Source organism: Akebia trifoliata, chromosome 14 (genome assembly GCF_017979445.1).
Source record: "Akebia trifoliata isolate Shusen 1 chromosome 14, ASM1797944v1, whole genome shotgun sequence".
Lineage (NCBI taxonomy): Eukaryota > Viridiplantae > Streptophyta > Magnoliopsida > Ranunculales > Lardizabalaceae > Akebia > Akebia trifoliata.
The window spans coordinates 28457866-28474467 of record NC_141388.1 but is presented as its reverse complement, the minus strand read 5'-3'; the positions used below and the strand labels follow the sequence as shown (position 1 = coordinate 28474467).

The 16602-nt window shown below is 31.0% G+C and overlaps 1 protein-coding gene across 3 annotated transcripts in view; it reads right to left on the bottom strand.

Annotated features, from left to right (window-relative positions):
* LOC147386668 (xanthine dehydrogenase 1-like) overlaps positions 1-3709 on the bottom strand; it is a 40867-nt gene extending 37158 nt beyond the window's left edge. The window contains exons 1-2 of one of the 3 annotated variants that reach the window (XM_086423911.1): positions 3400-3709; positions 236-335 (exon numbers count right to left, since the gene is read on the bottom strand). In XM_086423911.1, the coding sequence (XP_086280037.1) occupies positions 236-335; positions 3400-3529 (230 nt within the window). In that variant the 5' untranslated portion in view covers positions 3530-3709. Of the gene's footprint in view, positions 1-235; positions 336-3399 lie in introns of those variants that run through there. The other 2 variants (XM_086423912.1, XM_086423913.1) reach the window with 2 other exon arrangements.
* Positions 3710-16602: the final 12893 nt, after the last annotated feature.

Here is a 16602-nt window from a genome sequence, read left to right as displayed (position 1 = left end):
GGAGTAATTAGTAAAATTGGGGTGCCAATAGCAGCTCTCTAAAGATTTTATAAAATCTTGATTAACGGAAGGTGCACCATTATTTATTAATCAACGTATGGAATTTAACCAAAGAGATGTAACCGAATGATTCAATAAAGTGTCCAACCCATAAATGAGCAAGAATATTGAGAAATGGTATGTATTCAAGAAATAAAGTATATGAAAAACATAAATAAAGGAATGGGCCACTTACACACATTTCTTAAATTGTTGATCATAATGAGAAACCATCACAGTGCAAGCCCCACAACCTCCTTCGCCACAGCCAAGCTTTGTTCCTGTCAGACCTATATCTATATTGCCAAACAAAAACCAACATTATTAGAACTTCTTGAAAATAAATGTTGAAGTCAAGGGACAACCAGTCTAGAGAAAACACCAACACAAACCGAAAATACAAAGTGGTAAAAATAAACAACGGATTTCAAGAGGGAAGGCAGAACATACAAAAACTTTAAGTGAACCAAAGCTGATTATCTAAAACAAAAACAACAGAAACTTTAAGTGACTAGATGCATAAAATGGCATATCAACAGCATCATATGATGTTAGTAACTACTGAAATTCCAAATATTATCTAAAATACACGGTTGTACGCAAAAAAAAAAAAAAAAACAATAATAATTATAGTAAATAAAAACCCTTTAACATGAGGAAAACATCAAAATGGCATACATTATTTACCATGCCTTATCCAGCAACTTGAGGTCCTCAACAAGAATGTTGTTCCACCATTCAATCCTATCTAGAGGCATACATTCGGTAAGGTGTCTTCCAATATATGCTTACTAACTAAAGCTACAAACAATAAGCCTTCCAATTGCCCCTTTGAACATTCACCCCAAACCAAAGGGATCCTTCACACTACCCATTGGTCTTTGTTATACATACCAACTTATCTCAACCGACTTTATTTTACTTTTTCCTTTGTTGGGGTCCGACTTTATTTTACTTTTTCCTTTGTTGGGGTCACACCTAGATTCCCTCAACATGCTCTACTAATCTAACCATCTTCCCACTTCTTCTATTGATCCATCTCAACATCCTCATCTCTGCTACACTTATTCTATGAACACATTGCATGATTCATGACATTCTACTCTATAAGAAACAGTTGTTTTTATGGCTGTTGTAAAATTTCCTTTAGCTAATCAATATGAAAACTTACATAGCACTCCAAAATCACATGTCCACTTTAGCCTAAAAGCAGTAATTATATAGAAAACATCCCCTTTAATCTCTCCCACCTTATATGAATGGTCAAATCTAGATAACAATGGTTCTCATTCAATCATTAAAAGATTGTCAAAGTTATCTTTGAAAAAATGTTAATCTCTAAACAAGCCACACTAACTTCTTCATTTAAGTTGGTTATCCTAATGGGACTAAAAAATGATTTATTTATATCTCCCAGCCCTTTCCAAAATATACCACTTATACTCACCAATCCCGGAGACCATGTGATGCTATCATCAAAATTGAGCTTTACTCAGTCCTCAAACGGATTCTTTTACAATGGCACCTTCTTTTGTTTCATGGTGCCTCACTGCAAAATTTGTTGCCAATGCCAACCAAATCCATCATTTTGACTCCATTAAATTCATTCTCTACCTGATACCATTTCATGCAAGCTTTCCCAAATAGCATTGCAAATCTCCATCATGTGTTGAAATAAATCTTTAAAAAAAATTCTACTGCTTTCTTTACATAGACAAAAATTTTGGGATAGGGCTTTGAAGACAACAATGCATTCTTTCTACACATATGACACAAACAAAAAATTTCAATAGAATTTCTATTCACATCCAAAGGGTCTATATTGGCACTCAAAAAACAGATTTGTAATATATTTTTAAAGAAATCCCTTCATGTTGAAGCAACTAACAAAGAAAAAACTCATGGTTTTTCAAGACAAAGATGTAGAGATAAGCAATCAACTCTCTACTCAATTTTACACACAAGACAACAACTAGAAAATATTTCTGATAGTAATAAGGTGATCAACTTTTGTGTAGAGAGCCCATTTTCATTGAGATAATGATATACAATAGCGAAAAATAATGGATTGGATATCTAGATCCTGAGGACGTAATTGTCAAATTTGTGACAAACCCCATCAATATATATATATATATAAGGAATTGTTTGCTAGTTATAAAAAAAAAAAACGATTGTTTGTTAAGAGAAACCCAGGGGCCAATTGCATCCAAATGTTCTCCCCCACAAGTACAATGTGAAGATATAGAACTTGTACTTGTGACTTTAGAAGAACACGCATTTGATATACTTAACAAGGGATTATCGTTTCTAAAGTTTTTGAAGTTCAGAGAATAATTCAGTATCATGAGTAAAGAATCACCGCTAAGGGAGGAGTGCTGTTGCAGATTGTGTCACACCTCTTATATGTGGTTGAGAGATGTATTTCTCTCTATAGTATATTAGTTCATATGTCCCATATTGCTCGTGAAATGTACAATGTGGAAGGTATCGGAATTCCTATTGGAATGCAAGTGACAGAAGGAGTGGGAAGATGCTGAATTTCTGTTGCGCCACACAACATTCAATTCCCTCAAAGAATTAATTTATATCTTATATTATCCATTCTTTTTCTTTCTTTCGTTTTTTTCGGTAAGTATCCCATTGTCCATTCTAATCATCCTACACTTTTTTATTTAAATTTAAAACAATCAAATCACAGACAATACAATTGTTGAGGTCATACAGGACCTGTGACATACCATAACTTAACTAGGAGTTTCAACCATGATTTTAAAACATGGAATTATATCTCGTCTCGACCCTCACGGATACCAAGTCATCTTGTCCTCGATGAGATAGACCATTTGACTCAGTTCACAATTATTTATTAAAATATATTTACATGCAAATAATTTTTTTTTAAATTATAAAATAAGGTGGATTAGAACATGCTTAGTCACAAGATCATATTTTTATTTAGATATAGTAAATATTTAAATTGTAAAAGAAAAATAGATTGACTCGGCTAACATTTTCAAAACATCAAAAAGAGTCATATCGGATCTCAGACGAGTCAAAATGAGTGAGTCATCTCGGTATCCGAAAATTTTTAAACCTTAATTTCGACCAAATAGACTCAAATGAAGTTAATTGACTGAATCAAACAATGAAAATTTTATAAATTTCATGGATCAAAAGTAAGTAGTGTTACTTCAAAGTATTCGGATATCAAAAGTTTCAACCAAAAAAGAAAAAAACCCTAACTTAATATACTTCAAAGAAATAAACACAAGTCAATTCGAATCGATTGGATTCAATAAGAAAAGCATAAGTGTTTTATTAAGAAAAACAATCAAAAGTTCCAAAAATCCATATTACCTCTGAGATACTCAAGTAGAGTCAAGTGAGCTAATCCATCCGGAAGTACTCGACGAACTCCATTAACATATAAGATCGCTTCGTTTGATTCCTTTTCGCTTAATAATTCCTCCTCCTTCATCGACCCCATCGTTCAACTTCAAACACACAACCCAGAAAAAACAAAGATCTCGCTTTTATGATGAACAGCAAAATCAAATTGGATCGAAAAGCTTAATTGAACTCGTCTCCAAATTATCATCAGATTCAAAAGGAAGAAATGAGAACTTTGAAAATCCGTACAGAGAATTATGTAGACAAGATCTGCGCAGCTGTACTCGCTGATTTACCTTTTTTATGACGCAGATATCCAAACGCCAAATGTCACATTTGTGGGATGATTTGGAAAATACTCCCTAAAGATTTTGGTGAATATTTTAAATACCCCTGTTTTTCCAAACTAATGACGCGCCCCCTCATTGACCTCACTTTTATCTGACCTAAATGCCCTCATCTCCACGATATGGCCAACTAGGGCACAAGGTAACTGGAGTCTTAGAGCACCATATTTCTCCCAAATCCCTTGGGTACATGCAATATCTCACAAACCATACATATCAGGTAAATTGGGATAAATTCTTGCGATAGCCAACGAGGATAAATTCTATTTTTTTCATTTTCAAATTTCATCATTGTCGATTCTTTATATAATTTGAATAAGAGAGAGATTATATTGACATACCATTTTTTATTAAAAGCACCCCAATTCATATGATAGTTAACAAAAAATCACACATGTTATGGTCCTCTGAGTCAAAGTTGGTGCAGAAATAGAATCTCTTTAAAATCAATTACCTATCATCTTCAACAGTAATATTCTATCTACATTGACCCTCAAAACTCAAGGGAACTTAGGATTTTAGGGAAATAGAAATGATTGGGAGTAAAAAAGGCTAGGATTTCTTTGAACGTATACATAGACTAATGATGAGGTTAAGTAAATTGAATTAATTTATCAGAGAAGTCAAGGAGTTCGAAGATGGCTAGTTTTGCAAAGAAAATTAGTGTAAGAATTTTGGGAAGAAGGTAAAAATTATAGATTGAAGATAAGTTTGTATAAATAAATAAATAAATAATACTTATTAGACCTTGTGGGATGGATTTGTTCTACATTTGACATACCCAAACTACCATTTTCTTATCTTCTTCATGTAATTAAGTTTTTCAACGTCAATTGCAATCATTTCCAACTCTTTTTAACCTTGAATGATGAATGAAAAATGATATATTATTAATTTTGAACATTTAGATATATTTTATTTATTTATTATGATAATTTATAATAAAAAATGACAAATGAAATTGGGATTCTTAAATTTTTAAAGATTTTGTTGTCGTAACTTTTATTCGAGCATCAATTTTGCAGTTATATGCATTTTGATCTTCTCAAAAAGACCTATCCAATGTCAAAATCAAAAAATCAAAATACAAAATGTTGAAGATTTCAAGAAGACCTATCACAACTTAAACATTATTGATTTTGTTTAGTTTGGATACTCCAAAAATGTCATATGGAGAGATGAGATTGAGGAACCATTTAGATTTAAAAAGTTTAATAACTAGACTATCAAGCCATCGTCGAAGCAAAGTTGGGGACTATTTAAAAAGAAACCCCTCCCATAAGGTCTACTAAGTAATTTTTCTTTAAAAATAATAAATGTTGAGGTTGAAGAGCTCTAGAATAACTTATTTTTGGAACGCAAAAATCAAAGTTCTTTCTTTTTATTTTTTGCTAGAGGTTCAAGATGAGGTATTTGTGTCATTTTCTAACAGTCTTTTAAAGAAGACTGAGGTGAAGGGGCATATCCTCACTTTGAAAAAACAGGGGTATCTCAAATACACAAAAACGTAAAGGGTATGTGTGACAAAAGGGCCTCTCTCGCAAGAAAAGTCGTAGTCACCCAAACATAATATGGATTTGTTACGATTTCAACATTATATTTGGGTCCCACCTTTGATTTATATATGGTAGCAAATGCCTCCACGTTTGTATTATATGGAAAAAAAGGTTTTGAAGTTTAGATATATTTTGCCATAATTAGTGTGTAATGTTACTACAGTAAAAAAGTTATGTCAAGGTGTACCAACATAAATCACTGATAATGACCTCGTGATTGGCCTTTTGTTAGGTTTGTTCTAAAGGGTAGGGATCCTTGGATTCATGAAAAGTGAATTCAAATGTTCACTCGTGACGATGTCTATGTGATATCTAATGATTGGGATAAAAGATGTGTTTCAAGAATATATTACAGATCTCTAAAATAAATTTAATTATTGAATATCACACAAGCACGGTCAAGATTGTGTTTGAACATATGAGTTCACTTTTTCATAAATCTAAGGATCATAACCTTCGTTCTAGAATATATATTTGGAAAAATTATCAAAAAAAATCTAATAAAATAATTATTTAACAAAATGAATCGAATTTATTAGAAATTACCAAAACGATAATAAACCAGTCATTCTCTCTCCTCTTTCTTTCTCTTTCTTGATTATTTAAAAAAAAAAATCGATTTAAAAAAAAAAAAAGGTCATTGAATGGCCGATTATTTTCTCTCTCCTCTTTCTTTCTCTCTACTTTCTTTCTCTTGATTATTTTAAAAAAATCGATTTTTTTTTTAAATGTCATTGAATAGTCAATTTTTTTTCTCTCATCTTTCTCTCTCTCCACTTTCTCTCTCTTGATTTTTTTTGTTTTAAGAATAGAATTTTTTAAAAGAAACGGCCATCAAATTTTCATCATTAAATCCTTAGGCCAATGATTAGGAGTCAACTAAATTACCTCTTTCATCCATTCCATTTTGTCGAAACGGGGATCTCACTGAATTGGATCACTGTCGATTTGATCCAATCTAATTTGAAACCAATCTATAAAGAATCTGATCCTTGCTAAACAAACAATTTTTTTTTTAATCAAATTATAAAAATTATGACCCAAATGCGATCCAATAATAATTCAATTGGATATTATTGGATCAAATATCTTTTTATATGAATTATAAATGAAGGTAAAATGTTTAGTGGTTTTAATGATAAAAAATATGGTTAAATGACCTAAAATGTCCATTAGTTTTATTATTATCCATTATTTAATATCCATGGATTCACTCAAGTCGACTCAAAACTCATTGATGCACTTAGGTGAGCCAAATAAATATTTATTAGTTTTAATAATATCCACTATTTAAAATTAATTTGTAGTGTTTAAAAGGGTATTTTTGGAATATCTTGATAAATTTGATATATTGGGTTTGCGGTTGCATTTTTCTTGATGATTTATCGGTGAAATTTTGATTTTTGAACAAATCAAAATTTCATGGTTAAATCTTCAAGAAAAAGAAGGGGTAAACCTAATATCCCCAATTTAGAAGGGATATTTCTAAAATACCCTATTTAAAATAAAGAGAGAGAAAGTGGAGAGAGGGAAAGATGAGAGAAAAAAATCGGCTATTCAATGACCTTTTTTAAAAAAAAATTCGATTTTTTTTTTAAATAATCAAAAGAGAGAAAGTGGAGAGAGAAAAAAATCGGTTATTCAATGACCTTTTTAAAAAAAAATTCGATTTTTTTTTAAATAATCAAGAGAGAGAAAGTGGAGAGAGAAAAATTAACCAGTCATTCAATAACCCATTTATTATCATTTTTATAATTTTCAATAAATTTGATTTTTTTTGTGAAATAATTGTTTTATTAGGTTTTTTTTATAATTTTCCTTAAATGTTTAGATGCACATAATGATAGTGGATAATACTAGAAAATTTATTTTGGCGCACTAGATTTTGTTAATTACGCTTCAATATTTATATGCACACAATGAAGGTGTTAGCTAGCTTAGTTTATTTAGTCTTTGGGTGATGATAACATATACCTAAATTCAAATTCTGCCAGTACCAAGTTATTTAACTCATTAAAAATAATTTTATCAATCAAATAGATGTTGAAGATGACTAAATTTGATAAGAAAATTCAAGAGTTTCTTGCTACAAATAAAACATGAGGGTATTTGAATTATTTTATTATTTTGAAAAGAAAAGTTAAGAGTTTTTACTAGAGGTTGAGGATGATAGTAATTGAGTCATTATCTAGTCGTACATAAGAATAGATTGATCGAGAAGGCATGTCATAAGTTTGAAAGAACAAGATTTTCTTAAAATATTCACAAAAACATGTAGGAATATTTGTTGGGAAGATTGTCCAATTAAAAAATTTATAGAGTGACGAGGCATTGATCCCAACATTGAAGTGAATATGAATACGTGCATTAAAATTTTAGTTTGACATGGCCCTCTCTGTTCTTGGGAATATTTAAAATATCTCATTATACTATATAACATGCCCATTTTATTCTCAATGTTCTCTCATAAGAGTTTTCACGTACCGTAGCCTACGACACAAACATCCTCTTTAGGGTTAAAGGCGTAAAAGTGAAAAAAATAATAAAGTTGGAGGGATATTATTAAAAATCCTTGAGATTTAATGAGTAAAAGAGGAAAAGTAATAAAATTTGAAAAATATTATTGAAAAAAAGGATAAAAGAGGAAATATAGTAAAATTAAAAAGGAAAAAGATGAAAGATAATAAAATTATAGGCGTTGAAGAGGAAAGACAATAAAGTGATTGATTTGGACCCCACTCCAATGAGACATTTATCCTCCATAATCATATTAATAGCGAGACCCTTTATTGTGTTTTATTATATAGATTGAAAAATGAACATCGTCATTGGCATCATTATCGTTATCACTATCTTCTTTGTCATCATAAAAAAACCACGACAACATCATCATTATCTTATGAACAAAGTTAAAATATTGCTGATTTTAGAAAATAATTAAAAAATTTTAGAATTTTTTTATATTAATCCACAAGAAAAGACCAATGTCAAGGGTAAGATAGTGGTTTGAAAAAATAGGGTTATCTCAATTTACAAAAAATGAAGAACCAGAAGTCACAAAAGGGTCGGATTCCTCCAAAGTTTTACCCCATTTTATGTGGGTCCTACCTTTGATGTGTACAGGTGGCAGTTGGGTCTGGTTTTTGCCATACAGTGTGTGATGTTAAATATAGTAAATTAATGTTAATTATTATAGTAAAAAGGGGTATTTGGATGCATGCATGGATCATTGATGACGTCATCCACTGAATTATTTGTTTGAAATATTCGGTCTAAAACACATGTTTTGAATCTAAGTCGTATTTTAGTTAACTTTTCTTTGCAAAAAGCTTTTTTTATTATTATTACACACCAATATTGTATAGAGCTATTGTCACCTCAACTTTTACTTATTGCACACCAATTATTAAAAATAATGTATGACATCCCAAATAAAGATTAAAGCATACCATCTAAAGTGTAAATTGACATTTCTATATTAGAAGTTTCTCAAGAATAAAAGAAAAAGAAGGGTGGTGCACACTTGATGATGCTTGTCTCCTTCGACCTCTTCATTGTCAATTGCTGACTCTTTTATTTCTTACGACACAAAGTAAAAAATATTGATAATGTTGTTAATATTTTTTTTTTTTTAAATTGCAAGGATGGATATACTCACCCCATTGGCTTATTTTTCCTTTTTAGTTAGGGTGCAGTAGGAAAAAGTTGGGGTGTCAATTGAAGCTCTCATGTTGCATCCACACTGATTTTATTGTTATACACACAAGTGTATATATATATATACTTAACTCCTAAGAATGGCTCATGAAAAAACACATGATCCCAACCCTTTAAATGCAAAATCCAATGGTTAAGATTTATCCTCGGGATAAGTATTAAGAATGACTCATGGAAAAAACACATGATCTCAACCCTTTAAACACAAAATCCAATGGTTGAGATTTATGAGTATCTTGATAACACAAATCTCGGAGATACTTATCCCGAAAATAAATCTCAATTATTGGATTTTTCATTTAAAGGGCTGGGATCATGTGTTTTTTTCATGAGTCATTCTTAAGAGTGAAGGGATCCTATCCATGTATATATATATATACATGGAAGTGTTCAAGGGACATATGTAAAAATATTCATTTTCAAAATATGGGATATAAGTTTCGGATTGAGCTGAACCTTCTAACCCCATCAAAAGTGATTTAGAATGTGGACCGTTGACTTTTTACCAATAATTTCTAAACCACTTTTGATGGATTTAGAAGTTTCAGATTGAGCTGATTTTGTGTGAGGATGATCTTCTCATCGTAGAGATCATCCTCACAAAAAATCAGCTCAACCCGAAACTTCTAACCCATATTTTGAAAATGTTTGTGTTTTACATATGTTTTTTTAACTTATGACCCTTGAATGCCTCCCATTTGTATATATATATATATATATATATATATATATATATATATTATATATATATATATATATATATATATATATATATATATATATATAGAATGTGGATCGTTGACTTTTTACCAATAATTTCTAAACCACTTTTGATGGATTTAGAAGTTTCAGATTGAGCTGATTTTTGGCAAGGATGATCTCCTCACCACAGAGATCATCCTCACAAAAAATCAGCCCATTCCAAACATTTTTGCCCATATAAGACAAACACGTTGTCTATATGTGTGTTGAAATGGTTGTCGTTTGAACCTGACCCATATATATATATATATATATATATATATGGGTCAGGTTCAAACGACAACCATTTCAACACACATATAGACAACGTGTTTTGTCTTATATGGGCAAAAATGTTTGGAATGGGCTGATTTTTTGTGAGGATGATCTCTGTGGTGAGGAGATCATCCTTGCCAAAAATCAGCTCATTATGAAACTTCTAGACCGTTCAATTTTTGTTGAAAAATTATAGACCGTCCAATTTTTGTAAATCAATTTTGATGGGGTTACAAGTTTTGGAATGGGATGATTTTTTGCCAGGATGATCCCCTCATCACAGAGATCATCCTCACAAAAAATCAGCCCATTCCAAACATTTTTTCCCATATAAGACAAACACGTTGTCTATATGTGTGTCGCAATGTGTGTTGCAGGTATATATATATATACATATGTACAGACTCGAAGACATAAGCAAAAACAATATCGTTAGGCCTTTTAAGGATGTTTCCTTCTAACCTTAAAAGTTGCAATACAACTGTCCAACACATAGCGTGTACACTTTTTAAGGTATTTAAACATAACTCCCTCAACAAATATATATATATATATTTAAATGACCCCATCTTTTTAACTTTTAATATTCATTTTTCACATTTTATTTTCTTCACTTTGAACAACAAAATATGACCATAAGTCTATCTCTACAGTCATTGAAGCTCTCTCTTTTCTCACGCAACCCTAAAAACCAAAACAAAACTTGAAAAACCTCTCTTCTCTCTCATGAGTCTCCCTTTATCGACTCAAAAATCTTCTTTTCACTCTCACGAATCTCTATGTACAGCTATTGAAGCTCTTTCTTCCCTCACGAGTTTCTCTCTATAAAAAACCCTAACCATTGAAGCTTGAAAACTTAAAAACTACCAAGCTCGTTAAGATCCAATCGTTGAAAAAGGTGCCCATATCATTGTTCGATTTGAGCTCTCTCTCTCTCTCTCTCTTGACTTCAAAAAACCTGAATGGTTTGGGCACTGACCATTGAAGCTTAAAGGAAGAAGAAGGTGGCTTAAGCATTGTTCGATTCGAGCTTTCACCAAACTCTTTGTAGATACCTCATTTTTGCAATCACCTGATTAATCAACTCGTCAACCCGATCGCGATGATTTCCAATGATGGATGGTTATTCCAGTGCTCTATTTTGTTACTAGATATGTTTTAGAAATCCGGATGAGGTATCCCAAACTAACAAACTCTAGAAACCACGCTACGCTAGGAAAATATAACCTCAAAAATATAGAAATCATCATCTTGCAGACAAAAAGAAGCTTTACGATAAAAATCACTAAAAATGACTAAATTACCAAAATATCCCTCACCTCAAAACATCCCTAGAGCCTACATTACGCTTAGGAAAATTCTTTCAAACACATAAAATAACAAATTGAAATCAAATAAATCATTTCGTCAATTTTCCCCTCATAAAGTTTACGATCATTTCTCACAAAAATTCATAAATGACACAAACCAATATTTTCATTGAATTTCTTACGAAAAATCGATTCCAAAATATACTGGAACATTGAAAAATGACTTAAAATGTAAAAAGTCATCTTTGAGGGCAAAACGATAATTTTATAATTTTAATAATTAAAATTTTCGAAATTAATAATTAAAATATTAACTAATGTAAAGTGAAATCTTAATTAAAATTAAAGTTAATCAAGTAAGACTTAAGTCAAAATCCTAAAATCTAATCAATTAAGTGAGACTTAAGTCAAAATCCTAAAATCAAGTCAATCAAATAAGACTTAAGTCAAAATCCTAATCAATCTAATAAGACCAAAGTCAAACCCTAACTCTAATAGATTAATTTCGAATTAAACTCTAAAACTATCTAATAGAATTCTAATTAAACTCTAAAACTATCTAATAGAATTCTAATCAAACTCTACAACTAATGTAATTTTAATTAAACTAACTCTATCTAAAATAATTCTAATTAAACACTAACTCTATTTAACATAATCTAACTCTAACTCTATCTAAAAAGCTCGTAAAAAATCTATAAATAAGGGTCTCTACAATCTATTTTTGTATCAAAAAATAAATCCTAAAAAAAATAGGTTAAGGAGCCTCCCCAACCTTCCCAAAATCCTAATTTTGAAGTCCTAACTTCTTACCTAACATCCATATCCCAATTTTAACTCAAAAAATACCCAAAAATCCTTTCAAAACACCTTGAAATCCATAAAAAAAATTAGAAAACTCACAGATCTAAGAAGAAGATACCTCAACTTGGAGATCAGAAATCAAATTCGGTGACGGACGAATAGTAAGGAAATACATACGAGGATACTCTCTGTCAGTACTGAGGGAATCGTTGTAATCCGTGAGGTAACTTTCTTTTTATTATTATTATTTATTATTTTTGGTCTATTTTGCAATGTAATCATTTTTGGGAATTAGTAGAGACCGGCGTTTGCCAGGCGGGATTGGTACCTAACACCTTCTAACCTCGTAACGTGATCTCCGGACCCGTATTTTCTTTCGTAGATTAGTGTTATTTGCCTTTTAGAGTCAATGTTCGGTTCCTAGACCGTAATAACTAGGTGAGGACTCCCAAACCTCAAAAATAAAAAACGGATCTGCATATCCCGTGGATCGAGGGCGCTTTCACTCTTCAACCTTAGGTTTGAACTTACTCTCTTATTCACTATCTTCTCAATCTTTATGATGATAGAACCACATGACATCTGGAAACTACTCATCAATGTGGGTTTGAATGCAAATGATTGGGGATGATGAGTTTAGCAATAATCCTACGTATTTGATCTATCAATGTGAGTTTAAATGCAAACATTTTTTATTGGATTTAAATTTCTTTTTATAGGATTGTTATTTGTATTGTTAAGTTGGAAATACATTGTTTAGGTGTTCAATTTTGTTAAAATTTGGTGTATTTTTTAGAATGACTAAAAATATGGCAATGATGTTTGTATGTTTTTTGCATTTCTTATTTGCCCTTTAAACTTCTCCATATTTGAAAAATACCATAGGAAAATATTAATTGTAGATGAACCTATTGGGCGTAAGGTATTTTTCAGGATTTAAGCTAAAAATTTGGAAAAAAATTTAATGAGGGCTTTGTCACCAACTGTAGTCAAGGCGTACTTATCAAGAGGGTGAAAAATAACTTTAATTACCACTCGAGCTGTCGCAGTTGATGATAGGACATTTTCATCCACTATGATCGGGCCATCGTGGTTTCAAACCGAGGTTTCTAGGCTACGGATTGTTTGGAGTTGAAAGTAATAAAGAGAGACGAGGACTTAGACTTAGAACTTGAATCGATGTAGCCTGAAGAAGGTACAAAAAAGTAAGACTTACACTTTTGCTCTCAGCCTTGGAAGAGGCAAGATCAGTTGAGGTCTTCACCAACCTCTTCCTCTTGGAAGGGGCAGAAGGTTTGGGTCTTTTTCTTTTTTGATCGCCAGAAGGATTGAGAAGTTCATCCAAAGTAGTATCCAGATAGAGAAGTCGATTGAAAGACCCCATTTTTTATTTGGCGTTGGATGTTGTAGACACCTCATTTTTACAAGTGCCTAATTCGACAACTTATCACTTGGTTGCTATGTATCCCTAATGATGAGCGCATGATATATACAACAGCCAAAAACGTATAAGAGGCCCTCTCTCATTTCCTTTCTTAGTCATTCTCCATTCTCTATATTTTCTATACGTGCAACTTAGAAATTATGTACGCTTAGGATCACTATCATTTAATATTGACTTAGGAAATACGTACGCTTAAGAATGCTACACGTTTCAATAACTTAGAGACCTCACAACACTTTGAAAATGGAACATTTAAACTTAGAAATAATCATATTGTGACAACCAAACAAAAAAAAATCGTCGTCAAAATTAAAAAAAAAAACTTATAAAATGATGAAAATACCCATAGTGATTCATATATTTTCAAAATGTCTCAAAAGTTTTGTTATTGTTATTGGAATGAGATTTCGATTTTAACAAAACTAAAATCGGAGAAGTTTACGAAAAATTGTAAAATTTTTTTATCAAAATGCCCTTTAACTTTATTAAAAATCTCGATTCTTAGAAAAACATGAATTTGGGATTGAAAAATAATCTTTTAATAATATTTGCGCAAATCAAAAAAATCTATAGATCCCTCGTTTAGGAAAATAAAAATTTTCAAATCAAATGAAAAATTTTCACATAAAATGACGAATTTTCTCACATAAGATGACTATTTCCATTAGATGAAATGAAACCCTTCGAATCATGACAAATTTCCTCACATTGAATGATGAGTTCCTAATTCAATTGAAAGACCAAAAATTTAACTTGAAGTAAAAGAAAAAATGAAAAATCAATCGAAACCCTTTTAATTCACAAAAAAAAAAAAAAAAAAAAAAAATCATAAATTACATAAATCAATATTCTTCTCAATTCCAAAATATTCTAAAACATCGAAAAATGACATGCCAATGCAAAAGACAGTAAGGCTAAAACAATAATTTTCTAATTTTAAAATTCAAAAATCTGAAATCAATAATTAAAAATCTTAATTAATATAAATTGAAATCTTAATAAATCAAAATTTATATTTTTAACAGGTAAATGCAATTACTTATGTCAATGGGCCAATTTTAAGTGGCAGATCACCTAACATTTAATTAAAGAACCCTCTATCGGGGGTCTCAAAGAATTTAAAATAATTAAATAAACGGAGGGGGGGGGGACTCCAAAAAATTAAAAATTTAATTTTACGTAACTCAAAGAAACTGAATCCAAATAAAAAAATAACTTGAATCTTGTCTAAAACAACTTGAAGATTAGAGATGAACTCTGTCCATAAGAAACCTAATTTAACTCTAACCCTATCTAAAACTTCTTTAAAAAGACATTTCTACCACCAAATCTCGTAAGAATTTTCAAAAATCCTAGAAAAAGTAGGTAAGAAACTCTCCAAAACACTCTTAAGACCCTAAATCTAAAGTCCCAACTCATAACTATACCATCAAGCTTTGATTTTCAACTCGAAAAATACCTAGAAACTTTAAAAAACACCTAGAAAAGTTAGAAAATATTCAGATTTAAAAAGAAGAAGTTCTCATCTTGAAATTTGAGAATAGCTTTAGAAATGGATATAGACTGAGGAATTTTGCATGAGGAACGCTCATCGTCAATTTTTAAGGGAACCAATCATTGCAGTCACCTAGGTAAAACATGTAATCTTCTTATCGTTATTCTAGATTTAGGTCATTTTTACAATGTAAATAGAGATCGACTTTCATTGGGTAGAATTGGTGCCTAACACCTTCTAATCCCGTAACTTGATCTACATACTCGTAGTCTATTCGTAGTTTTTTCTTTATCTTGTTTAGTCAATTTTTTATTTCTATACCATAAAACTAGGGCGTGAGTCCCAAAAATTGGATCTGTATTTGCTGATCGAGGGCGCTTTCACCCTCATCATTACTTTTGTTTGAAATTTAAAAAGGCATTTATGGCGAGGTCTTTTCGAGAAGTGCGAATTCGTCGCATGTCCTACCATGCCCATATTCATATCGTCTTGAAGAAAATAAATTGCCCCATGATAAGTAATCCTTATCACAACTTATTGCAATTGAAACGATATAACGATCCACCTTCATTTATTAATCACATTTAAACGATCCTTAAGAATGAAATGGATTGGTTTTTTCCACCTTGGTATACTGAGTTACCAAAAATAGGGCAATTATGAAAACTATTTTGATCACATTATTCAGATAAGGACATGTGCCTTGGGAACTAAGTGGGTCCCAAGATAAAATAGTAATAAGGAATTAGAAGAAACACAAATCCAATGTAAACTAAGATGGGATTTATCAAAGTACAATTTAATGTTTTAATAATTGCAGAACAATAAGTGGAATGATACTACCTTCATTAATTTAGATCAAAATTTATCGTGAAGAACACAAGGTGAAAGGAATAATGAAAATAATGAAATACAGAGATGTTCCAAATAAAAAAATGAGTTGAACTAAGTTGTGAGTCAACTTAAAAATGTCAAATTAGGTTGGTAAAGTAACAACTTGAACTGACGGTAATACCTCTAACTTAGTAATCATGTTTGAATAAACAAGGAATTAAATGTGACCTGGGCCTTCCCACATGTCAAATCTCTCCCATTTAATTCAATATATGAAAGAACTTACCAAATTTGATGTGGGAGCGACATTCTCTAACTCACCCACCCCTGAATAGTGAATCATATCAATTCAACATTAATTGTCATGAGATAATGTTAATCAAACTCACGTATCAACACTAATAAAAGGATGGGTACAAAGTGTAAACACCCCATTTTTGCACTCGTCTGATTAATCAATGCGTCAACCTAATTGCGACAGTTCCCAATAATTGATGAATATTTCAAAATTTTTATTTGTTACTAAATATGTTTTCAAAGCTCAGATGAGATATTTCAAACAAGTAAAACTTTAAAAACTATACTCCGCTAGGAAAATATAACCCAAAAAATATAGCAATCATTATTTTTAGACAAAAATAAGCTT